This window comes from Macaca thibetana, chromosome X, assembly GCF_024542745.1.
Source record: "Macaca thibetana thibetana isolate TM-01 chromosome X, ASM2454274v1, whole genome shotgun sequence".
Classification (NCBI taxonomy): Eukaryota; Metazoa; Chordata; class Mammalia; order Primates; family Cercopithecidae; genus Macaca; species Macaca thibetana.
In genome coordinates this window covers 551,413-578,742 of record NC_065598.1, presented here as the reverse complement: position 1 = coordinate 578,742, position 27,330 = coordinate 551,413, and the positions used below count along the sequence as shown (strand labels likewise).

The following is a 27,330-nucleotide window of genomic DNA, read 5'->3' as shown; positions in this document are numbered from 1 at the left end:
GTTGAAGAACAAACTGAAGAACAACCACTTGCTGCTAAATCTGGATCTTAAAAAAGGGTATTTGAGTTCTCCATTTCTCGCTGATTATATAAAGCATTACTCTCTTCCTGTTATTAAAAATCGTGAAGGCTGAACATACTTTGAGTGTTTATAAGACCGGGCGCGGTGGCTCACGCCTGTAATCCCAGCACTTTGGGAGGCTGAGGTGGGCGGATCACAAGGTCAGGAGATCGAGACCATCCTGGCTAACAAGGTGAAACCCCGTCTCTACCAAGAATACAAAAAATTAGCTGGGCGTGGTGGCAGGCGTGAACCTGGGAGGTGAAGATTGCAATGGGTCGAGATCGTGACACTGCACCCCAGCCTGAGCGACAGAGTAAGACTCTGTCTCAAAAAAAAAAAAAAAAAAAAAGGAAACTTTGTAAGTTATTGTGATGGATAAGTAGGATGCATACGTGTCATATCTCGGTGCCCCAACAGCCAGTCTCGGTAGGCGGTGTCCTTTTATACGGATCAACAGGCAGTTTTTGCATTGATTATTTATCCACTTTCACAGGTACTTGTGCAGAAGCAAAGATGATGGAGGTTTTCTGTTTTTTTTTTAATGTTGACTGCCTATGTATTGCAACATATTTCAGTTGCAGGACATCCATGCGTAATGAAATAGCCAATGCAATTACAGAAACTCAATCAACTGCTCATAACCTAGTTGACTGGAGCTATTTTTCCACTGCTCATTAAACCTGATGATAATCACTGTTTTAATGAGCAAGTACGGGTGGCATCCAACACACTTGTAAGTATTATAACAATCCTTCATGTCTAAACTGAATTTTCCCTTTGACAGTACAAACAACTCCATTACACTCTTTGTAGGATATCTACATTTAATAGTCTTCATAACTATCACCTACATTTAATATCCTTGATAACAAGCCGCCCACCAGGAACTCAGAAAACACTGTGAACAAAGAGAAGTTTTTTTTCTTTTTGAGACGGAGCCTCGCTCTGTCACCAGGCTGGTGTGCAGTGGTGCAATCTCAGCTCACTGCAAGCTCCGTCTCCCGGGTTCAAGTGATTCTCCTGCCTCAGTCTCCTGAGTGGCTGGGACTACAGGTGTGCACAACCACGCTCAGCTAATTTTTGTATTTTTAGTAGAGACGGGGTTTCACAGTGTTGGCCTGGTTTGTCTTGATCTCCTGACTTCGTGATCTGCCCCCCTCGGCCTCCCAAAGTGCTGGGATTACAGGTGTGAACCATTGTGCCTGCCTTTTTTTTTTTTTGCGATGGAGTCTTGCTCTGTCGCCCAGGCTGGAGTGCAATAGCATGATCTTGGTTCACTGCAACTTCCGCCTCCCTGGTTCAAGCAATTCTCCTGCTTCAGCCTCCCAAGTAGCTGAGATTACAGGCATGTGCCACCATGCCTGGCTAATTTTTGTAATTTTAGTAGAGATGGGGTTTTGCCATGTTGACCAGGCTGGTCTCGAACTCCTGACCTCAGGTGATCCACCCGCCTCGGCGTCCCAAAGTGCTTTCCACTGAAATTTATTTCACCACGGGGATGATTCGGTACAGCCAAGTTGAGGAGACGGGCTCTCTCATGTGTAAAAACTCTCTTGGATTTTTGGAATACATTACAACGCTGTGATTTATTCCTTTACAAGAACACTAATTTTCCAAGCCAGTAAATCAATCTTGGCAATTAACACTAATTACTGGCAATAATTATATCAGGCGAAAGCCAAGAATCACATCTTTCATACCAAAAAAAAAAAAAAAAAAGGCGGTGTATTTTAAATTCAAGTGGTTCTCACATTTTAGCACGCATCAGAATTCCCCAAAGACCGTCTGCTCGCCAACCCCTGCTCTCCAAAATTTGGGCTTAGCAGATCTGGAGGATGATCTGAGAATGTGATCATCTGCATTTCTTTTCTTTTTTCTTTTTTTGAGATAGAATCTTGCTTTGTAGCCCAGGCCGGAGGGCAGTGGCAGGATCTTGGCTCACTGCAACCTCTGCCTTTTGAGTCCCAGTTGAAGCAATTCTCCTGCCTCAGCTTCCTGAGTAGCTGGGATTACACGTGTGTGCCACCACGCCTGGCTAATTTTTGTATTTTTAGTAGAGACGGGGTTTCACCGTGTTGGCCAGGCTGGTCTCAAACTCCCGACCGCAGGTGATTCACCCGCCTCGGCCTCCCAAAGTGCTGGGATGACAGGTGTGAGCCACCGTGCCCGGCCCAAGCATCTGCATTTCAAACAAGATCCCTATTGATACTGATTTTTCTGGTCTAGGAAAGAGTTGTGTAAAAGCCGCTTTTCAACTGTGTCATCCCTTTTGGTAAACATTAAACAAAAAGAATTAAAGGAAGCCTTGTTGGCCAGGCACAGTGGCTCACAGCTGTAATCCCAGCACTTTGGGAGGCTGAGGCAGGTGGATCACTTGAGGTCAGGAGTTCAAGACCAGCCTGGCCAACATGGTGAAACTCCGTCTCTACTGAAAATACAAAACAAGTTAGCCTGGCGTGGTGGCGCATACCTATAATCCCAACTACTGGGGAGGCTGAGGCAGGAGAATTGCTTGAAACCGGGAGGTGGAGGTTGCAGTCAGCTGAGATCCTGCTACTGCACTCCAGTCTGTGCAACAAAATACTAAAATTAGCCAGGCATGGTGGCACGTGCCTAACATCTCAGCTACTTGGGAGGCTGAAGCAGGAGAATTGCTTGAACCCGGGAGGAGGACGTTGCAGTGGGCCAAGATCATGCCACTGCACTCCAGTCCAGCCTGGGTGACAGAGCAAGACTCCATCTCAAAAAAAAAAAAAAAACAAGAACAAAAACAAACAAAAAACAGTTAAAGGCTTGTTATTTGGTGTCCTAGAAGAAGACTCAAAGAAAGAAAGTAGTTATCCCTACTTTTGGCGTGAGATTGTTTCCTGACAATCATTCCTAGTTTCATGACAATTATCTGTCTCTGTAACCATCAAGATGTTGTGTGATACTGTAAACATTTTTGTTATAGGAAATAAAAGCCTCTGGCTGGGCGCGGTGGCTCATACCTGGTAATCCCAGCACTTTGGGAGGCTGAGGTAGGTGGAGCATTTGAGGTCAGGAGTTCAAGACCAGTCTAGGCAACATAGCAAAACTCCATCTCTTTGCTAAAAATACAAAAATTAGCCAGGTGTGGTAGCGGACGCCTGTTATCCCAGCTACTCAGGTGGCTGAGGCAAGAGAATCACTTAAACCCGGGAGGCGGAGGTTGCAGTGAGCTGAGATGGTGCCACTGAACTCCAGTCTGGGCGATGGGTGTCTGTCCTCGTCCCCTCTTCTTATGAGGTGTCTTAGTCCATGTCAGGCTGCTGTCACAGAATACCACAGACTGGGTGGATTGTGCACCTCAGGTGATCAGCCTGCCTCAGCCTCCCAAAGTGCTGGGATTACAGGTGTGAGCCACCACACCTGGCCAGCAACCCTTTAATTGTATCACAGACACCCCGTCTCAAAAAATATATATGGAAGTATGTATGCACACATTATACATCCTCTTTTGCATACTTTTACACTTGGTTATATTTATCTATCTTTCAACATATTCCTATATAAAAGAAAAAAATAGCAAAGTATCAATGAATAGTTCTAGATCCTTGAGGAAGTGCTACCCTGTCTTCCACAATGGTCGAACTAGATTACACTCCCACCAACAGTGTAAAAGTGTTCCTATTTCTCCACATCCTCTCCAGCACCTGTTGTTTCCTGACCTTTTTTTTTTTTTTTTTTTTGAGACGGAGTCTCGCTGTGTCGCCCAGGCTGGAATGCAGCGGCGGGATCTCAGCTCACTGCAAGCTCTGCCTCCTGGGTTCACGCCATTCTCCTGCCTCAGCCTCCCGAGTAGCTGAGACTACAGGCGCCCACCACCTCGCCCGGCTAATTTTTTGTATTTTTAGTAAAGACGGGGTTTCACCATGCTAGCCAGGATGGTCTTGATCTCCTGACCTCATGATCCACCCGCCTCAGCCTCCCAAAGTGCTGGGATTCCAGGCGTGAGCCGCCGCGCCCAGCCTGTTTCCTGACTTTTTAATGATGGCCATTCTAACTGGCGTGAGATGGTATCTCACTGTGGTTTTGATTTGCATTTCTCCAATGACCAGTGATGATGGGCTTTTTCATACGCTTGTTGGCTGCATAAATGTCTTCTTTGGAGAAGTCTCGGTTCATATCATTTGCCCACTTTTTGATGGGCTTGTACATTCTACTATAAAGACACATGTACACATACGTTTACTGTGGCACTACTCACAGTAGTAAAGACTTGGCGTGCCCGGTCCTGCACACATTTTACGTGCTAAGATGTAAAGGGAGAAAACCCATGAAAGTAAGGAAGTGAAGTAACCCCCTCGCTCCCTAGAGATCTTACGCCATTACTCATGGCAGAGGTCCCAAAATCCCAAAGCTTCTGTATGGCTGGCCCTAGCATGGCTCAGAGAACGCATGTGGCTGGTCCTGGTGTGGCTCAGAGAACCCTCGTCGCTGGTCCTACTGTGGCTGAGAGAAACCACGTGGCTGGTCCTAATGTGGCTCAGAGAACTCTCGTGGCTAGTCCTAGTGTGACTCACAGAAATCATATGCCTGGTCCTAGTGTGACTCAGAGAACCCTTGTGGCTGGTCCTAGTGTGGCTCAGAATCCACGTGGCTGGTTCTAGTGTGGCTCAGGGAATCCAAGTGGCTGAGAGAATCCATGTGGCTGACCCTAGTGTGGCTGAGAGAATCCATCTGGCTGCCCTTAGTGTGATTCAGAGAATCCACGTGGCTGGCCCTAGTGTGGCTCAGAATCCACGTGGCTGGTTCTAGTGTGGCTCAGAATCCACATGGCTGGTTCTAGTGTGGCTCAGGGAATCCATGGTGGCTGGCTGGTTTAGTAGTGTGGCTCAGAATCCACGTGGCTGGTTCCAGTGTGGCTCAGAGAACCCATGTGGCTGACCCTAGTGTGGCTGAGAGAATCCATCTGGCTGCCCTTAGTGTGATTCAGAGAATCCACGTGGCTGGCCCTAGTGTGGCTCAGAATCCACGTGGCTGGTTCTAGTGTGGCTCAGGGAATCCATGGTGGCTGGTTCCAGTGTGGCTCAGAGAACCCATGTGGCTGACCCTAGTGTGGCTCAGAGAATCCACGTGTCTGCCCTTAGTACAACTCAGAGAATCCACAGTGGCTGGTCCTAGTGTGGCTCAGAGAATCCACACCGATGTTCCGGACAGAACTCGGTGAAACCAAAGCATCTGCAGGGCCGCACTGCCTCTGCAGGCTCCAGGGAAGGATCCTTGCTGCCTCTTGCAGATTCTAGTGTTTCTAGGCATCCCTTGGCTTATGGCTGCATCACCCAATCTCTGCTCAGGCACCGAGCCCAGCTCTGCCCCGAGAATGCAGCTAGGAGAGAGCTAGGAAATGGCATCTCATACTCATGGTTTCTGAGCCTCTAGTCTATGATTCATCTGACCACACCTGCTGGTTCCTGACTTGATCACTTTTGTTAGCTTCCTATGGTTTTGTGTGTGTGTGTGTGTGGTGGTGTTGTTTCCACTTTTTATTTTTATTATACTTTAAGTTCTGGGGCACATGTGCAGAATGTGCAGGTTTGTTCTATAGGTATACACGTGCCATGGGGGTTTGCTGCATCCATCAACCCATGATCTACATTAGGCATTTCTCCTAATGCTCTCCGGGCCCTACTCCCCACCCCCGACAGGCCCCGGTGTGTGACGTTCCCCTCCCTGTGTCCTACAGGTTCTCATTGTTCAACTCCCACTTACGAGTGAGAATGTGCGGTGCTTGGTTTTCTGTTCTTGTGTTAGTTTGCTGAGTGTCTGTCTATATTTACTCCCACACACAAGCTATTGAGAAGAAAGATCCAGAAGGACACATTCCACCAAAGGAGTCACGGCCACTCTTCGGAACATCATGTCTGGGTTTGCTCACCCAGGCCGTTCCCTGTGGTACCCTGGTGGCAGCCACTATGGTCTTCGGGTGACACGAGTTCCAGTTCAGATTGAATGTCTGGTATCAATCACAAACATCTGGGATCAATCACAAACACATTGGCTCTTGAGCGCTGGGCACCTGATTGTATTCCGTAACTCCAGCCCGTACCCTGGCAAACGTCAACTCAACTTGGGGCGTGTTACTTCTTGAACATGAAGCCACCAACTTCTACGACATGAGCGAGGTGACCGGTTCAATGCACCTATCCAAAGCTATTGACAGCTTGTCACTACGCACAATTGATAAGCATGTCAAAACATAAAGTGTGCTTCGGTCACGTGGTCTCGCTGAATGGCCAGCAACGACTGACTTCAGTGTTTGAAATTCACAGCACGTAGCAGGGTTTCTATCACAGGGGCGTCCTCATGGATGCGAAAGAATCATTGTTCTTTCTACTGTGGCCTCACCCACCATGTATTTTACTTTATTTTATTTTATTTGAGACGGAGTCTCGCTCTGTCACCAGGCTGGAGTGCAGTGGCGTGATCTTGGCTCACTGCAACCTCCGCCTCCCAGGTTCATGTGATTCTCCTGCCCCAGCCTCCCGAGTAGCTGGGATGACAGGCGCCTGCTACGACACTTGGCTAATTTTGTATTTTCTTAAGTGAAGGCAGGGTTTCACCATGTTATCCAGGCTGGTCTTGACCTCCTGACCTCAGGTAATCCTCCCACCTCGGCCTCCCAAAGTGCTGGGATTACAGGCGTGAGCCACTGCACCTGGCTGGAGATGGAGTCTTTAAAGAGGTGACTCAGGTAAAATGAGGTCAGAGGGTGGGTCCTGATCCAATAGGACTGAGGTCCTTATAAGAAGAGGAGATGAGGACACAGACACATACAGAGGGACAACCAAGGGAGGACACAGGGCGATGATGACATCTGCAAGCCCAGGAGAGAGGCCTCAGGAGGAACCAGCCCTGCCCACACCTGGATCTCAGACTTCCAACCTCCAGGACTGTGGGAGAATCGATGTCTGTTGTTTCTAAGCCACCCAGTCTCTGGTATTCTGTGATAGCAGCCTGAGATGGACTAAGACATCCCATAAGAGGAGGAGATGAGGACACAGACACACACAGAGGGACGAGCCTGTGAGGACACAGGGAGAAGACGGCGTCTCCAAGCCCAGGAGAGAGGCCTCAGGAGGAACCAGCCCTGCCCACATCTTCATCTCAGACCTCCGGCCTCCAGGACTGTGGGAGAATCAAGTCTGTTGTTTATAAGCCACCCAATCTACGGTATTCTGTGACAGCAGCCTGAAATGGACTGAGACATCTCATAAGAAGAGGGGATGAGGACATAGACACACACAGAGGGTTGAGCCTGTGAGGACACAGGGAGAAGACGGCATCTACAAGCCCAGGAGAGAGGCCTCAGGAGGAACCAGCCCTGCCCATACACTCATCTCACACGTCCAGCCTCCAGGACTGTGGAAGAATCAAAGTCTGTTGTTTATAAGTCACCCAGTTTATGCTATTCTGTGATAGCAGCCTGAAATGGACTAAGACACCTCATAAGAAGAGGAGATGAGGACACAGACACACACAGAGGGATGACCCTGTGAGGACACAGGGAGAAGACGGTGTCCACGACCCAAGGAGAGAGGCCTCAGGAGGAGTCAGCCCCACCCACATCTTGATCTGGGGCCTCCAGCCTCCAGAACTGTGGAAGAATCAATGTCTGCTGTTTACGCCACTGGGTCCATGGTATTTTATTACGGCAGCCCCAGCAAAGCAATGTTCTCTCCTTTAAGAGGTCAGTCGAAGGTACGAATTATGAAAAAGGGGCATATTTGGAAAGAGTCAGTGCCATCAACAAGGAAGTTTCCAGAAAGCTCAGAGACGGCATCTGTTAGCACTGTCACTGTCCTCTGCAGAGTAATCAAGCAGAAATGAAACGTGGCTCAGGTGAACGCCTGTCATCAATATTCATTTTCCATAATCAAACCGCTGAAGCAAAGGAGGAGAACAGGAAAAGAAAAGCAGTGGGGGTTGAATTGTACGTCTCAAAAAAACTAGGGGGAACTGGCTGGGCGCGGTGGCTCACGCCTGTCATCCCAGCACTTTGGGAGGCCAAGGCGGGTGGATCACGAGTTCAGGAGATGGAGACCATCCTGGCCAACATGGTGAACCCCCGTCTCTACTAAAAATACAAAAATTAGCCGGGCGTGGCGACGCGTCCCTGTAGTCCCAGCTACTCAGGAGGCTGAGGCAGGAGAATCGCTTGAACCCAGGAGGCGGAGGTTGCAGTGAGCCGAGATCACACCACTGCACTCCAGCCTGGGCAACAGAGCAAGACTCCGTCTCAAAAAACTAAACTAAACTAAAGTAAACGAAAATAAACAAATAAAAAATGGTAGAGCCGGCTCTGAGCTGGCTTGGGTCTCAAGGCCTTTGCCTCTGAAGTTCCTTGAGCTGCTTTGCAATCTGTATTACTTTCCTGGCACATTGTCTAAACAAGACACATACAGAGGGACAACCAAGGGAGGACACAGGGCGATGATGACATCTGCAAGCCCAGGAGCACAGACTGGATGGTTCAAAGTCACAGAAATTCCTCCAGTGAATGGATGGCTTCTGGAGACCAGAAGTCTGAAATTCAGGAGGGGACACGGCCGTGCTCTCTCTGGTCGGTCTTCTGGGGGGGATCCTTCCTGCCTCTCCCAGCTCCCGGGGGCTCCAGGTGTCCCTGGGCTTGTGGCCGCATCACTCCAGTCTCTGCCTCCGTCTCCACGTGGCCTTCTCCTCTGTGTCTGTGTCTCCTCTTCTATGTCTTACAAGGGCACCTGCCATTGCATTTACGGCCCTTCTTATATGTAGAATGGGGTCGGAATAGTTAACATTACGTGTTAACTTGACTGGATCATGGGGCGCCTAGATCTTTGATTGAATGTTACTCTAGGGTATCTGTGAGGGTGGAGGGGACGGTCCTTCCCGCCTCTCCCAGCCCCTGGGGGCTCCAGACATCCCTGGGTTTGTGACTGCATCACTCCAGTTTCTGCCTCCATCTCCATGTGGCCTTCTCTGTATCTCTGCCTCCAAATTTTTCTTTTTTTTTTTTTTTTTTTTTTTGAGACAGAGTTTCACTCTTGTTGCCCAGGCTGGAGTGCAGTGGTGTGGTCTCAGGTCACCACAACCTCAACCTTCTGGATTCAAGCAATTATCCTGCCTCAGCCTCCCGAGTAGCTAGGATTACAGGCGCGCACCACCACGCGCAGCTAATTTTTTGTATTTTTTAGTAGAGACGGGGTTTCATCAAATTGGTCAGGCTGGTCTCGAACTCCTGACCTCAGGTGATGCGCCCACCTTGGCCTCCCAAAGTGCTGGGATGACAGGCGTGAGCCACCGCGGCCGGCCATTTTCTACTTCTTGTAAGGCCACCCATCATCTTGGATTAAGGTCCATCCTAATGATCTCATGTTCACTTAATTCCATCTACAAAGACCCTATTTCTAAATTAGGTCCCAGTTATAGTATGTGGAGTTAGGATGTGGACATAACTGTTCAGATAAGAGTTAATGGCGGTCAGGTGCAGTGGCTCAGGCCTATAATCCCAGCATTTGGGAGGCCAAGGCAGGCAGATCACTTGAGGTCAGGAGTTTGATTCCAGCCTGGCCAACATGGTGAAGCCCCGTTTCTACTAAAAACACAAAAATCAGCTGGGTGTGGTGGTGCGTGCCTGTGATCCCAGCTACTCGGGAGGCTGAGGTGGGAGAATCACTGGAACCCGGGAGGCGGAGGTTGCAGGGGGACGAGATGGCACCACTGCACTCCAGCCTGGGCAACAGAGAGAGACTTGTCTCTTTCCAAAAATAAAATAAAATAAGACGGAATGGCCTAGGAGCAATACCATCACAGTTTTTCTTTAATATCTAAGTGTTTTTATAGGAATGAAAACTCTCTTGTTAATTGCACTTGGTGATATATGCTTCCTCAGCTTTCTTAGGTGATAATGAGGCTCAATTCTTATCAACTCTGCATGAATCTGCTTTGTAGCATCTAAATTGTTTAGGAAGTAGCTGTCATTTCTGTTGGGTGGGGTTGTTGTGGATGTGATCTGCTTATCTTCATTATTTAAAATAGAGATCACGGCCAGGCATGGTGGCTCACGCCTGTAATCCACGCACTTTGGGAGGCCGACACGGGAGGCTCCTGAGGTCAGGAGTTCGAGACCAGCCTGGCCAACGTAGCGAAATCCTGTCTCTACTAAAAATACAAAAATTAACCGGACGTGCTGGTGCGCGCCTGTAGTCCCAACTACTTTGGAGGCTGAGGCAGGAGAATCACTTGAACCCGGGAGGCGGAGGTTGCAGTGAGCCGAGATCGCACCACTGCACTCCAGCCTGGGGGACAGAGTGAGACTCCATCTCAAGAAAACATGGATAAATAAAACAGAGATTGCTTTGGTAAACAGTATGAACCCCAAAGCGCGCTCTCAGAGTAACAGACGGGCGGCTCCGCCAGTGCTGTGTGAGGAAGGGGTGCTCCTGCGTGTCTTCGGTGAGCAGCAACACCTGCCAAGGAGGTCACATTTCCCAGGTTCTCCATCCCATGCCTTGCCTTGCTCAGTGAGTCACGTCTGCAGCAAGTGCTGCTGGCTGTGCCAAGACTCCTCGTTCCCTCCTCCCTTCTGTCAGGCCCTCCTGTACGGCAGGCACCACACACAGAAGTGGAGCCCCGAGTGGGCGTCACAGAAGCCTGGCCCCCAACGCGCCCAGCCCAGCCTGAGGCCTGGGGTTAGGGCAGCCGGTCACAGCAGGGCTGTTCTTGCCAGTGGGTTCCAGGCCAATCCTTCAGCATGGAGCCCGAGGCGGGAGGGCTACACGGTCCTACAGAGAGTCCTGAGCTGAGAAGAAGCCTGAGAAACACGCATGTCTTCCTCTGGGTGCTGTCACGCATAGGTGTGAACACAGGAAACGCCCCAGCCAGCACACACACCTCACCTGTGCACACGGGCACGCACACAACTCACCTGTGCACACGGGCACTCATGCACCTTATCTGTGCACACTGGCATGCACCTCACCTGTGCACACCGGCACACAGCTCACTTGTGCACACAGACCTTACCTGTGTACACGGGCACACACACACCTTACTTGTGCACACCGGCACACACTCACCTCACCTGTGTACATGGGCACACACACCTCACCTGTGCACATGGGCATGAACGCACCTCACCTGTGCATATTGGTACATACCTCACCTGTGCACAGGGGTACACACACCTGACCTGTACACACGGGCACGCACACACTTCACCTGTACACACGGGCACGCACACCTCACCTGTGCACACGGGCATGAACGCACCTCACCTGTGCATATTGGTACACACTTCACCTGTGCACAGGGGTACACACACCTCATCTGTGCACATGGGCACACACACCTCACCTGTACACACGAGCATGCGCACCTCACCTGTACACACAGGCATGCACACCTCACCTGTACACACGGGGTACACAACCCTGACCTGTACACATGAGCATGTGCACCTCACCTGTACACAGGAGTACACACACCTCACCTGTGCACACGGGCACACACACTTCACCTGTGCACACGGGCACGCACACCTCACCTGTACACACGGGCATGCACACCTCACCTGTGCACATGGGCACGCACACCTGACCTGTGCACACGGGCATGCACACCTCACCTGTACACACGGGCATGCACACCTCACCTGTACACACGGGCATGCACACCTCACCTGTGCACACGGGCATGCACTCCTCACCTGTACACACAGGCACACACACCTGACCTGTGCACACAGGCATGCGCACCTCACCTGTACACACGGGCACACACACCTCACCTGTACACATGGGCATGCACACCTCACCTGTACATACGGGCACACACACTTCACCTGCACACACAGGCATGCACACCTCACCTGTACACAGGGGTACACACACCTGACCTGTACACACAGGCATGCACACCTCACCTGTAAACAGGGGTACACACACCTGACCTGTACACACAGGCACGCACACCTCACCTGTGCACACGGGCACACGCACATGCCCTTGCTTCTTCAGAGCACTAGGAAGGAGAAGCAGCCCCTCCTGGCCACAGGCCCTGCTCTCCATGCCACCCTCTCACCTGCCCTTCCCTGCAGAGCCCGGGCCTTCCTCAGCTGCCCAGAGAGGACGAAGTTCTGGCCAGCCACGCTTCTTCCCTCCCACGACCGGCAGGGTTCACACTTTATGCAGGATCCCATCGAGGCCGTCTCCCTCATCCGACACCCTTCAGCAGAGAGGCTCACAGGCGCAAGAGCTCAATCTGACAAAACAGATGGGCCAAGGTATCCTAGGAGGCTCCCACGGCCCTCTCTTCCTTCCATCCTGCCCCTCACTGTGCAGGGAAATGAAAACCGTTAGGAGCCGGCAGGGCCTGTGCCCCTGGGCTCACCTCCTCGCAGTCCTGAGGGCACTCCAGGGCCGGGAGATGGGGAGGGCGCCCACCCTGCTGTACATTCCAGAGGCTGGCCCCAAAATCTGATGCTGGCATGGCCAAGCAGCCAGGTCTTTCTGACCGTGGCATTAACACTTTGTGACCTTCGGGCTGCAGAGAAATTCAAAGGCAAGTCCTACTGTGTGCTCTGTCTCCGTCTCCAAATTCCTACATGGAAATCCTCATCCCCAGTGAGATGGTGTTAGGAGGTGAGGCCCTTGGGAGGTGATGAGGTCACGATGGTGGAGACTCAAGAAAGGAATCAGTGCCCTTATAAAAGGGACTCCAGAGAGCTCCTCGCCCCTTCCGCTGCCTGACGACACAGTGAGAAGGGGCCACCTGTGAACCAGGAAGTGGGTTCTCGCCAGAGCCTGGCACACTTTGATCTTGGACTTCCAGCCTCCAGAACCGTGAAACATAAATGTGTGTTGTTTATAAGCCACCCAGACTATGGAATTTTTTTTTCTTTTTTGAGATGGAGTTTTGCTGTTGTGGCTCAGGCTGGAGTGCAGTGCCGCAATCTTGGCTCACCACAACCTCCGCCTCCCGAGTTCAAGCGATTCTCCTTCCTCAGCCTCCCAAGTAGCTGGGATTACAGGCGCCTGCCACCACGCCTGGCTAATTTTGTATTTTTAGCAGAAACAGGGTTTTACCATGTCGGCCAGGCTGGTCTCCTGACCTCAGGTGATCCACCCGCCTCGGCCTCCCAAACTGCTGGGATTACAGGTGTGAGCCACCGCGCTCGGGCGGGGTTAGGAGAAATTCACAAGAGAGACCTGTTGATGGACAGACAGTACACTGCGTGTCTCAACAGGAGTCCACACCAATGCCGCCTGCAGATGTAGTGCCTGACATTCCCATGGGGGACACAACGGAAGGTTTAAATATATCTGTTATCCTTTTCTATGTCTGACCTCTGTGTTTCTTGTCCCTTCTAAAAACTAAAATAACAATACAATGGCACATTGCTAAGTCTACCAAGGACAGCAAATGGCTGGGGATGTACGTATCCCAGAGCACTGCGCCCAGAGCCCCAGTGCACAGCGGACGCAGGGAGCACTATCCCCAGAGCAGGGAGCACTGTCCCCAGAGCACCAGTGCTCAGCAGACGCAGGGAGCACTGTCCCCAGAGCACCAGTGTCCAGCAGACGCAGGGAGCACTGTCCCCAGAGCACCAGTGTCCAGCGGACGCAGGGAGCACTGTCCCCTGAGCACTGGGAGCACTGTCCCCAGAGCACCAGTGCTCAGCAGACGCAGGGAGCACTGTCCCCAGAGCACCAGTGTCCAGCGGACGCAGGGAGCACTGTCCCCTGAGCACTGGGAGCACTGTCCCCAGAGCACCAGTGCTCAGCAGACGCAGGGAGCACTGTCCCCAGAGCACCAGTGTCCAGCAGACGCAGGGAGCACTGTCCACGCTCCCAGAGCACCAGTGCACAGCAGACGCAGGGAGCACTGTCCCCAGAGCACCAGTGTCCAGCAGACGCAGGGCGCACCATGCCCCACAGACAGAGGGAGATGAGTAACCTTTAACCCACCTGGGATGCTGTTATGATTATTCACAGGGTGCACCCACCTGCTCTGAAGGTCGTCCATGTTCAGCTCAGCGACGTAATGGGTGGCAGAGGAGACGGTGACCACCCTCGCACTGTGGCCAGGGGACCCGGACTCTCTCAGCGTATCCAGGAGAAGGTTGGTCAGCAGGAAGTGCCCCAGGTAGTTCAGGCCGAAATGTTCTTCGAATCCATCTCTGGTTTTCCCCTGAGGGACCATCATCACCCCAGCTGGACAAAAGAGAATATCAGAAGGAGTTAGATTGGGGAAGACAGTGGAGAAATCTCACAAACGGACTCCTGGGATGTGCAAATGGCCCAGGACATTGGAGGGTGGGGTGTAGAGCTGGCGGCCATGTCTTCCTCCTGGGTCTCTGTCTCCTGCTTTAGGTGTGGTGGGGAAGATTCTAGAAGATCACTGACGTCCCTTCCTGCCTTCTGTCTCTGCACCTCTGTGCCTTGACTTTAAAAATAACCACAAGCGGGGTGCGGTGGCTCATGCCTGTCATCCCAGCACTTCGGGAGGCCGAGACGGGTGGATCACCTGAGGTCAGGAGTTCAAGACCATCCTGGCCAACATGGTGAAACCCTGTCTCTACCAAAAAAAATACAAAATTAGCCAAGCATCGTGGCAAGTGCCTGTAATCCCAGCTACTTGAGAGGCCGAGGCAGGAGAATGGCTTGAACCCGGGAGGTGGAGGTTACAGTGAGCAGAGATCACGCCACTGCACTCTAGCCTGGTGACAGAGCGAGACTCTGTCTCAAAAAAAAAAAGAAAGAAAGAAAAATAATAACCATAATGATAACACAGCAACATACACAAGAGAGTGAGAATCTTCCAAGTCACCAAAGGGGGTCCCCTGGACAATTAATTATTCTGGGTGGCCGGATGCAGTGGCTCGTACATGTAATCCCAGTCTTTGGGTAGGTGAGTAGGGCAGATCGCTTGAGGTCAGGAGTTTGAGATCAGCCTGGGCACCGCAGTGAAACCCTATCTTTACCAAAAATAAAAAAAATTAGCTGGCTGTGGTGGTGCGGGCCTGGAGTCCCAGCTACTCGGGGAGGCTGAGGCGGGAGGACTGCTTGAGGCCAAAAGGCGGAGGTTGCAGTGAGCTGAGATAGTGCCATTGCACCCCAGCCTGGGCAACAGAGATCCTGTCTCCCTTCCTGGGCCCCCCACAAAAGAATTCTGGACAAGAAGAGCTGCTATGGCACCCCCTCTTCACTGAGTGTCCCACAAACAAATTGCTCAGATGTCCTTTGAGAAATGCTGACCTCAGTATAAACATGGCCTGTCCTCACCCCCAGACCACAGGGCAGCCCTGTCGGTCACGATTCTATAAACATCATCATCACTGCAGGTTCTGTGCTTGACACGTTCTATCTCCCAGGCACAGAACACCCCCACCCTGTCAGGCCAAGCCCAGCTGAGTGCCTGCTCCCAAGTCCTTGCTGTGGGGGCCTGACCTCAAACGTCACTTGTCCCAGAAACACACACGGACTATATCATCTTGTACTTAGAGCAGACCAGCTCGCTTGGGTATTAATGCCAATGTGTATATGTATTTATACGTACATGGATAATGTAGATGTGTATACACAGGCACGTTATATATGTACCTGGAATTCTGTGTGTATCTACACGTAAACTGTACATGCAAATACAGGCACATATATTCATATACATATATATGCATATGTATTTGTATATGTGTTTATATAGGTATACACTTGGGTATATAACTGCATATATGCACAATTCAAAGATATATACATATAGAGATGTTAGCATATACATATATGTGTTCACGTCTTTACATGCAGATGTGAATTTTCAAATGCCTATAAATTTGTGCACATTTTATTTTACATACGTTGTATGCACATGTGCATATGAGTTTGCATGTGTCCACATTTATTCCCATGTGTATACAGGTACATACACATTTACATCTTTGCATGTGTATCTGCATATAGTGTATGTATATATTACATGCTTCTATTTGGAATTGTATGATCGCAAGTATTTGCATATGCTTATACCTACATACACACGTTTGTCATTATTTGTACATTGGAACGTCTGCATGTATTGCGTGCATGAACATGCACTTTGATCTGTGGAATCCCAGTTTTTGCATTTCTGAACACATTTGCATTTGCAAATGCATTTGAGGTGTATGATTAATATACACACACACAAATCCATTTGCATATGGACACGTGTTTGTGTTCAAAGATGTATTTCAATATGGAGCTATATTGATATTTGTAGATCTGTTTCTCTATTTGTATATCTATGTGTTTGCATCTGCATGTGTACATATTTTTCTATGCATAGGCATTTGTATATGTGCTTGTGTTTGCATGTATTTTACATGGTGCTATCTTTACATATATGTAGGTCTAGTATTTAAGTATTTGTATATGTACATCTGCATAGTGTACATCTTCTATGCATATACATTTGTATATGTGCTTGTGTTTGTGTATTTCATATGGAGCTATCTATACATATATGCAGGTCTAGTATTTCTCTATGTGTTTGTATATGTAGAGGTGTATCTCCAGGTGTATGCATTTTTTGAGGTATATGCATTTGTGTATGTGCTTGCTTTTGTGTGTATTGTAATATCCGTACGAATTTGTGCCTCTGTACATGGACCCATTTCCCTATGAATTCTCTGATGTGTGTGCATTTGTGTACATGCCTGTGTTTGTGCACACAATCTTTCCAGTTGTATTTTACGAACACTTAAAACCAAAGCTGGCTCCTCCCAGACTCAGCATTCCCAAGAATCAAGCAGGAGCCACGTGGCCTTATCCACCCAACTTTGGAAGACCTACCGAGCTGCCACCGCTGCCCCATTCTAGGAATTACAAGACAGTTAATGAGGCCAGCCGAGATTCGAGAGAGGGAGCAGGGACTCCAGCTCCCAGAGAGACGAGTGTGAAAAGAATTTGCAGGCCTGTTTTACAGCCTCTGGAACCCGCCTTTCAAAACTTTGGATGCACGGTCCGCACTGGATGCTCCATGGCACGGAGGGCCCACGACAGACGCAGCAGGGGGTCCCACGGCTTTACACGTCCCTGGCCCCAGTGGAGGCTGGACAACTGTGAGGTCCTTGAGGAAAAACCAACATCTGATTCTGGCTGTAGCCTCCACAGTGCAAGTATAGCGCTTTGGGTACAGCGAGGGGAAAATAAAAAATAAACGTGGATGGAAGTGGATTGCTGCTTTGGGGAGGTGAAGCCAGCTGGACTTCCTGGGTCCAGTGGGGACTTGGAGAACTTTTCTGTCCAGCTAAAGGATTGTAAATGCACCAATCAGCGCTCTGTAAAATGGACCAATCAGCGCTCTGTAAAATGGACCAATCAGCACTCTGTAAAATGGACCAATCAGCGGGATGTGGGCGGCGTCAAATAAGCGAATACAAGACGACCACCCCAACCGGCAGCGGCAACCCAGGTCACCTGCCACGGCCTGGAAGCTTTGTTCTTTCCCTCTTCACAATAAATCCTGCTGCTGCTCCGTCTTTGGGTCCGCACTACCTTTATGAGCTGTAGCACTCACGGTGAAGGTCTGCGGCCTCACTCCTGAAGTCAGCCAGACCGAGAGCCCACGAGGAGGAATAAATTCTGGACCTACTTTCACAGAGCATGGTGGTAGGGGAGGGGGAAGCATGGTGGCAGGGGAGGGGGAGCATGGTGGCAGGGGAGGGGGACCGCTGTGCCATTCCGGGCCTGTGGCCCGCCGAAATTCTCGGAGAAATGAGCAGACAGTTCAGGTGCCGTCCTTGCTTCTCACCTGCACACAACTTCCAGCCAGACGCAGGGCTTCTCCCCTCCTACGTGAATATCTAGCTCTCAAAAAAAAAAAAAAAAAAAAAAACCAACTTCCAGCATGTGGAGAACTTATTCCCTGAGCTTCTGCCTGTAAAACATCAGGTGTATAAACCAACCGGGAGGGGTCCGGTATCAATCAATCACAAGACACATGTGGTATTAAACATTCGACACTCCTAGAGTCCTCAAAGCCCATCTAACAAAACACCTCTGAGAAGCATGTCACAGCTCACCTTAGGAGATATCCAGAAAAAAAGCCCGGCCCGGTGGGGCATGCCTGTGATCCTCCCAGCACTTTCGGAGGGCAAAGCAGGCAGATCACTTGAGGTCAGGAGTTCGAGACCAGCTTGGCCAACATGGTGAAACCCTGTCTCTACTAAAAATACAAAAAAAAAAAAAAAAAAAACTAGCCGGGCACGATGGCGGGCGCCTGTAATCCCAGCTACTCAGGAGGCTGAGGCAGGAGAATCACTTGAACCTGGGAGGCAGAGGTTGCAGTGAGCCGAGATCACACCAATGCACTCCAGCCTGGGCGACCGAATGAGACTCTGTCTCAAAAACAAACAAACAAAAACCAACAACAAAAAAACAAAAACACCAGAATAGGTTGCTGTGGGCGGACGGGAAGCTTTGCATTTTGATGAACTATAAACATCTTTCACGATGCCATTTTCCTCATATTTTATTTGATGTGAAGGATCTGGAGACACACAGCTCAATCTGTGCCTGAAGCGTTATAAATTCCCAGCTTAGGAGAGACGAGCTCATCGTGAACACCTGGCTTATGCATGCCTCATTTTGAAAGGCAGCTTCGGGGGGCTATAAAGCAGGCCTGAAGATTCTTTTGACAGTCGTCTCTTTGGGAGCTGGAGTGTATGCCCCCTCCCTTGAATCTCGGTCATGCTCATTAACTTTCTTGTTAATTCTTTCGTAGACTGCCACAGTGGTGTAAACACTGTATGACTTCCAAAGTTGGGTCAATAAGGTCACGTGCCCCCTGCTTGGTTCTTGGGAATGCTGAGTCTGGGAGGAGCCAGCTTTGGTTTAAGAAGCCTGAGCACCTTCAGCCTGACACGCTGGAGAGGACACAGGTACCTGTTCTTGTTGGCCCTCCCAGCTGAGCCCAGGTGACAGGCTGTACCAGCTTCCTACCACCAGAGAAAGCCATCCTGGACATCCAACCTGGTCAAGCCTTCAGACAAAGTCAGCCCCAGCTGCAGCCTCACAGGACACCCCCAGGCAGAGCTGCCCACATGCCGGTGCCCCCCAAAAAAGTGAATTAGTACAAGCTGTATAGAAAACAGCATGGAGGTTCCTCAAAGAACTAAAAGCAGATCATTCGCTCGATCCAGCAATCCCACTCCAGAGCATCTACCGAAAGGAAAAGAAGTCCTTATATCAAAAAGACGCCTGCAGGCCAGGCATGATGGCTCACGCCTGTCATCCCAGCACTTTGGGAGGCCGAGGCGGGCGGATCGCCTGAGGTCAGGAGTTCCAGACCAGTCTGGGCAACATGGCAAAGCTCATCTCTACTAAAAATACAAAAATTAGCCAGGTGTGGTGGCACGTACCTGTAATCCCAGCTGCTTGGAAGGTTGAGGTAGGAGAATTGCTTGAACCCGGGAGGCGGAGGTTGCAGTGAGCCGAGATCGCACCACTGCACTCCAGCCTGGGTGACAGAGTGAGACTCTATCTCAAAAATAAATAAATTAATTAAACCACCAAACAAAACAAAACAAAACAAAACAAAACACCATGCCTGTACCTGTCTCTTTCTTGCGGCACAACTCACAACTGCAAACAAACGGAACCAACCTAAGTACCATGGAGTACTGGATAAAGAAAATGGAATGGAATACTGCTGAGCCGTCAGAAAGAACGGGATCGTGTCTTTGACAGCGACTTGGATAGAACTGGAGGTTCTTATCCTATGTGGAGTCGCTCCAGAACAGAAAAGCAAATACCACACGTTCTCCCTGATAAGTGGGCGCTAAGCTCTGGGTATGCTTCTGGCATGGAAGGGGCATACGGAATAGAGGAATACACATTAGAGCCTGAGGGTGAGGCGGTGAGTGGACCTGTCACCCAGCAAACGGCCATGGTACCCAACAGGTGGTTTTTCATCCCCTGCCTGCCTCCCTCCCCCTACTTTCTAGCAGCCAAAAGTTTCTGTTCTTCCCATCTTTGTGTCCATGAGAACCCGCTGTGTACGTTCCAGGTATAAGTCAGAACATGCAGCGTTTGCTCTTCTGTTTCTGTGCTCGTTCTCTGAGGATCATGGCTTGCAGCTCTGAGCAAATTCTTGGTGACAACAGCATTGCTGGGGAAGAGATCCTTCCCAAGAGCAGAGGGGACAGTGCTGCTGTGCAGACAGGTGATGACCTGTGCCCCAGAGGGATCCGAGCCGTGCGAGGGGCTCGCCTGGCGGGTAAGCTGTGTGCGCGCATTCCTGCACCGTGGGGAACGCACCAGGCACGCGCAGGGGCCCTGGATGCTGGTAATTCATCATTAGTGAGCTGCTGAGAGTAATATTACATTTATTTCTATTTTATTATTACTATTACTTTTTTTTTTTTTTTGAGGTAGACTCTTGCTCTGTCGCCCAGACTGGAGTGCAATGGTGTGATCTCGGCTCACTGCAACCTCCGCCTCCTGGGTTCAAGTGATTCTCCTGCCACAGCCAAGTACTTGTGATTACAGGTGCCTGCCCTGATGTGCAGCTACCTTTTGTAGTTTTAGTAGAGACAGGGTTTCACCATGTTGGCCAGGCTGCTCTTGAACTTCTAACCTCAAGTGATCCTCCCGCCTCGGCCTCCCAAAGTGCTGGAACTACAGGTGTGAGCCACTGCACCCAGCCCGACTATTATTATTATTTTGGAGACAGAGTCTCGCTCTGTCAACCAGGCTGGAGTGCAGTGCATCCGTATTTTATTTTTTATGTCATTTTTTTGAGACAGAGTCTCAATCTGTCACCCAGGCTGGAGTGCAATGGGTTGATCTTGGCTCACTGCAACCTCTGCCTCCTGGGTTCAAGTGATTCTCCTGCCTCAGCCTCCCAAGTAGCTGGGATTACAGGTGTGCACCACAAAGCCCAGCTAATTTTTTTTTTTTTTTTTTTTTTTTTTTTTTTTTTTTTAGTAGAGAAGGGGTTTTGTCATGCTGACCAGTCTGGTCTCGAACTCCTGATCCCTAGTGATCTGCCTGCCTCGGCCTCCCAAAGTGCTGGAATTGCAGGTGTGAGCCACCGCGCCCAGCCCCGCACCCATATTTTAAACCACAGTGTCCTGGAGACGTTTCTAGGCAGCACACCCACCTCAAACACTGATATTTACGGAACACAAGCCTGACAGATGCTGAAGGACACATTGTTTTGTTGTTGAGTTCTTTGCCAACGGCTTTAGGTATTAATTTTCCTCTTCCTATGTAAGCAGAGTGGTGCCAGGTAGAGAGATTGGATGGGTGCCTGAGATGCCTGTTAGGAGAGGCCATTATCGTGAACCAGGAAGAGACAATGGTGCCCCAGAGGAGGGATAGACGGAAGTCAGAAATGCAGAATTGAGTATCCGTTAGACAATCGATGGCAAATTCAAATGCGTGTAGGCTTTTGTACGTGTTTTAAATTTTCCATCATCATATTTTTTTGGCATCAATAAAATTCTATTTATTTATTTTTGTCAAGTAATTTTTTTCTTTTAAATCAAAGAAATGTAGAAAAAAGGTGCACAGGGCTGGGCACGGTGACTCACACCTGTAATCCCAGCACTCTGGGAGGCCGAGGCAGGCGGATCACCTGAGGTCAAGAGTTTCAGACCAGCCTGGCCAACTTGGTGAAATCCCGTCTCTACTAAAAATACAAAATAAAAAAAATTGCTGGGCGTGGTGGCAGGCACCTGTAATCTCAGCTACTTGGGAGGCTGAGACAGAAGAATTGCTGGAACCTGGGAGGTAGAGGTTGCAGCGAGCCGAGATCATGCCACTGCACTCCAACCCCAGCTGACAACAGCGAAACTCCGTCTCAAAAACCATAAAGGTGCAGAGACCATGAGGGAAATCGCAATGGAACCATACAAAGTGGGCACTCTCCCGTCTCACGGAACTGCCTCCCGCATCTGCACCCATAAACCTTCTTTTGACCCAAAATTAATTATCACATTCCCCTAAGGTAACTATGATTCCAATTTCTATTACCATAGATTTAATTTGCCTGTTTTTTCCGGGAGGCGGAGGTTGCAGTGAGAAGAGGTTGTGCCACTGCACTCCAGCCTGGACGACAGAGCAAGGCTCTGTCTCAAAAAAATAAAAAAAAAAATAAAATAAATAAAATAATAATTTGCCTGTTTTTTAAAATTTTTATTATTTTATTTTTTGAATACAGTCTCGCTCTGCCGCTAGGCTGGAGTGCAGTGGCACCATCTCAGCTCACTGCAGCCTCCGCCTCCTGGGTTCCAGCGATTCTCCTGCCTCAACCTCCTGAGTAGCTGGGATTACAGGTGCCCGCCACCACACCCAGCTAATTTTTGTATTTTTAGTAGAGATGGGATTTCACTGCGTTGGCCAGGATGGTCTCGAACTCCTGACCTCGTGATCCATCCACATCGGCCTCCCAAAGTGCTGGGATGACAGGCGTGAGCCACCGTGCCTGGCCTGTTTCTTAAAATTTCAACAGTTTTTTTTGAAACCGGTGGTTTTTGGCTACATGGATACATTCTTTTGTGGTGACTTCTGAGATTCTGGTGCACAAGCTTTAATCATCAGTGAATATACTGAGGTTTCACTGTGATTTTTCTAGGAATAAAAAAACCCTGTGGCCACATCAGTGTATCGGGTGCCATCCACATTATGGGCATCCACAGAATCTGTCTCTTCACCAGTTCAAAGCTGGAGAATACACAATAAAACTATCATTCATTGATCGGCCAATTGAAAGGTGGAAAATACACAATAAAACTATCATTCATTGATCGGCCAATTGAAAGGTGGAAAATACACAATAAAACTATCATTCATTGATCGGCCAATTGAAAGGTGGAAAATACACAATAAAATTATCGCTCATTAATCTGCCAATTCAAAGTTGGAAAATACACAATAAAACTATCATTCATTGATCGGCCAATTGAAAGGTGGAAAATACACAATAAAATTATCGCTCATTAATCTGCCAATTCAAAGGTGGAAAATACACAATAAAATTATCGCTCATTGATCTGCCAATTCAAAGGTGGAAAATACACAATAAAATTATCGTTGATTGATCTGCCAATTCAAATGTGGAAAATACACAATAAAATTATCGCTCATTGATCTGCCAATTCAAAGGTGGAAAATACACAATAAAATTATCGTTCATTGATCTGCCAATTCAAAGGTGGAAAATACACAATAAAATTATCGTTCATTGATCTGCCAATTCAAAGGTGGAAAATACACAATAAAATTATCGTTGATTGATCTGCCAGTTCAAAGGTGGAAAATACACAATAAAATTATCGTTGATTGATCTGCCAGTTCAAAGGTGGAAAATACACAATAAAATTATCGCTCATTGATCTGCCAATTCAAAGGTGGAAAATACACAATAAAATTATTTTCACTGATCTGCCAATTGAAAGGTGGAAAATAAACTGTACAATTATCGTTCATTGATCTGCCAATTGAAAGGTGGAAAATGAACAATGAAACCATCATTCATTGGTCCGTGCCCCCAATGTCATTTTACTGAGGAGTGGACGCTCAGGGTCACAATCACATGTTGTGCCTCAAGCAGTGAACGCAGGTGAGGTGTGTCCTCAACAGGGGAGGAGAAGGGAGAGTTCTCTGCTTGGAGAAGAAAGGAGAGTGGTGGGGATGAAAGGGCAGTCAGAGAGAGAGAGAGAGAGGGAGGAGGAGAGAGAGAGGGAGGGCAAAGAAGAGAGGAAGTGAGAAGGAGAGGGGGAAGAGAGACAGAGAAAGAGAGATGGAGAGGGAACAGGGAGAGAAAGGGAGGGCAAACGAGAGGGAGAGAGGAGGAGAGGGAGGACTAGAGGGGGAGACAGAGAGAGACAGAGAGAGACAGAGAAAGAGAGAAAGACAGGGAGAGAAGGAAGGCAAGGGAGAGAGGAGGAGAGATGGGGGAAGAAGGAGAAAGAGAGTAGGGGGAGAGAGAGGAAGAGAAAGGAGATAGAGAAGGAGAAGAGGGAGGGTGTGAAGAGGGAAACAGAAAGGGAGAGAGAGAGAAGAAAGGGGAGGGAGAGAAGAAGGGAGAAGGAGGGAGGGAGAGAGGAAGAAAAGAGAGAGAGGAGGAGGGGGAGAGAGGAGAGAGAAGAGAGAGAGGGAGAGAGGGAGGGACAGAGAGAGGACAGAGAGAGGGAGGGACAGAGAGAGGGAGAGGGAGGGACAGAGGGAGGGACAGAGAGAGGGAGAGAGAGGGAGAGAGGGAGGGACAGAGAGAGGGAGAGGGAGGGACAGAGGGAGGGACAGAGAGAGGGAGAGAGAGGGAGGGAGAGAGAGGGAGAAAAGGAGAGGGGAGAAAGAGGGAGAAAGGGAGGGAGAGAGAGAAGAAAGAGAGAAGAGAGAAGAAGTGAGAGAGGGAGGGAGAGAGAGAGGGATAAAGGGAGAGAGAGGAGAGAGAAGGGGAGAGAGAGAGGGAGGGAGAAGAGAGATCAAGAGCAAAATAGAAGAGGGTACAGGGGTGGGTTGAGGAGAGAGACAGAGAGAAAAAGCAAAAGGGAGAGGAAAACCCAGACAGTGAAGAGGTAGAAAGAGAGAATGACAGAGAGACAGGGGGAGAAGGAGGAGAGAGAGACAGAGAGTTACAGAGAGACAGAGAGTTACAGAGAGACAGAGAGAGAGAGAGAGAGACAGAGAGAGAGGAGAAAAGCATTTGAGTAACTGAAAAACCACTGCTTCTCAACCCACTTCCTAGAATCTCGGGAGCGCCGTGGGAAGGATGGAGCCAGTCCAGGGAGGCGATGGGACGGACGCCCTGGACATGCAGCCTTCTCTGGCAGGGAACAGCCTCCAACAGCCTGCCACCGAGTCACAGCAGACCACATCCCATGCTGCCACCAACACCAACACTAGAATAACATCCAAATGCCACGTGCTCACAGGAGGCGCCACCGGGAGAGGCAGAGGAAGCCACTACAGAACAGAAAGCTACTCCATCCATCCACAGGAGAGCAGCTCTGGAAGAGAAGCAAACGGAAGGCACGCAGAACAACTGGTCTACACCTATGCAGACTCCAGGATCCGCTGACGATTGCATGAGCCGTGAGGCGACACTTTCTGTCTTCCCAGGAGGGAGACCAGACGACTGCGGAGCCCAATTCACACAGAAAATGCCAGGTGCCCACAAAGACAGGAGATGGCTGCTCAGGTGTCTGCCCACCAGAAAGTGGGTCCTCAGTGAGGGCCGCCTCCATTGCACCTCAGTCTGCTGTTGATACAAAACTGCACACCTGGGCCCCCCCGAATGAATCTTCCTTACCTCTCATGGGTCTTCTAGGTGCCCTGTGCCCATTTGCTCATTTCAATGAACTCATTGGAATTCATTCATTCATTCGATTTCATTCACTCGATTTCATTCATTCGATTTCATTCATTCACTCACTTGCATCATTTGAATTCATTCATTCCTTTGAATTCATTCATTCATTCCTTTGAATTCATTCCTTTGCATTCATTCGTTCCTTTGAATTCATTTGTTCATTCATTTGAATTCATTCACTCATTGGAATTCATTCATTCCTTTGAATGTATTCATTCTGTCATTTGAATTCATTCATACCTTTGAATTCATTTGTTCCTCTGAATTCATTTGTTCATTCATTTGAATTCATTCGCTCATTTGAATTCATTCATTCATTCCTTTGCATTTATTCATTCAGTCCTTTGAATTCATTCATACCTTTGAATTCATTTGTTCCTTTGAATTCATTTGTTCATTCATTTGAATTCATTCATTCAAATTCACTCATATGAAATCATTGATTCATTCCTTTGAATTTTTTCATTCCTTTGAATTAATTAATTCATTCCTTTGAATTCTCTGGTTCCTTTGAATTGATTTGTTCCTTTCAATTCATTTGTTCAATTCATTTGTTCATTTATTTGGATTCATTCATTCATCAGAATTCATTCATTTGAATTCATTTGTTCATTCCTTTGAATTCATTCATCATTTGCCTTCAGTCATTCCTCTGAATTCATTCATTCATTTGAATTATTTCAGTCCTTCAAATTCATTCATTCATTCAAATGGGTAAATGAACTGTACCAAAAACCAGAGTCTGTAGGTCTCTGGCCAGGCAAAAATCATTTTTATTTTTCAGGGTCACCCTGTACCATGGACGTATTTCTTTAGTGGTAGGGAAAATAACGCTTAGTAATTCTTTATCTCAGAAAGAAATTCATCCATTACAGTTATGGGAAGATGTCTGACAAGGATAAATCTATAAATCCACTGCAGTTGTTAAAAATCTGTCAATTTTCAGACATGGGGATGGGAAGCTACATAAATACAATTTTACAGTGAATAAACTATACATACTGGCTCTGCAGGAGGTCTGTTATTGATTTATTCTTGTGCTTGATAAATCATCACGTTGCCCCTGGGCTTCCCCCAGCAGCCAGACAGAGGCAGTCGGGTTCTATTTTCAACCCACTAGAAACTGAAAAAACATTCTACGTCTGAAGTATTTTATGTTTGCGAAACCTTGATTGCTGTGTCTAAGAATAAAAAAAGAAAAGCACAAAGTGTAGCTCCTTCTTGCCTTGGAAGTCACCCTTGTTGAGCTCAGCTGGGGCTGTTTTCCATGAGACTTGAGGCATGTGACTGACTAACAGGAGTTCTGGAGGGAAGGTTCTGGGGAAACAGTTTAGGGCAGCAGTCCCCAACCTTTTTGGCACCAGGGACCACTTTTGTGAAAGCCAATTTTCTGAACAGAGGTGGTGGAGGTGGGGTTGGGGGATGGTTTTGGGATGATTCAGGTGCATGACATTTATTGTACATTTTATTTGTATTATTATTACATTGTACTATATAATGAAATAATTCTGTAAGTCACCATCATATAGAATCACTGGGAGCCCTGAGCTTGTTTTCCTGTGACTAGACAGTCCCATCTGGGGGTGATGGGAGACAGTGACAGATCATCAGGAATTAGATTCTCATAAGGAGCATGCAACCTAGATCCCTCACATGCGCAGATCATCAGGCATTAGATTTTTATAAGGAGTGCACAACCTACGTCCCGCTCATGCAGTTTACAGTAGGGTTTGCGCTCCTATGAGAATCTAATGCTGTTACCGATCTGACAGGAGGTAGAGCTCAGGATAGCCACCGCCTGGGTAACCTCTTGAACGATGTACAACAAAAAGATAAAAGGAAGAAAGTGCAAAGTATTATTTCAAGCCATCACCTTGTAACAAATGGATTCTCAGGATCATCTCCTGGAAA

The 27,330-nt window shown here is 48.7% G+C and overlaps 1 protein-coding gene across 1 annotated transcript in view; it reads right to left on the bottom strand.

Annotated features, from left to right (window-relative positions):
* LOC126946842 (dehydrogenase/reductase SDR family member on chromosome X) overlaps positions 1-27,330 on the bottom strand; it is a 429,610-nt gene that overhangs the window by 28,292 nt on the left and 373,988 nt on the right. Inside the window, exon 6 of the mRNA XM_050777532.1 lies at positions 14,069-14,276. Within this exon, the coding sequence (XP_050633489.1) occupies positions 14,069-14,276 (208 nt within the window). The remainder of the gene's footprint in view (positions 1-14,068; positions 14,277-27,330) is intronic.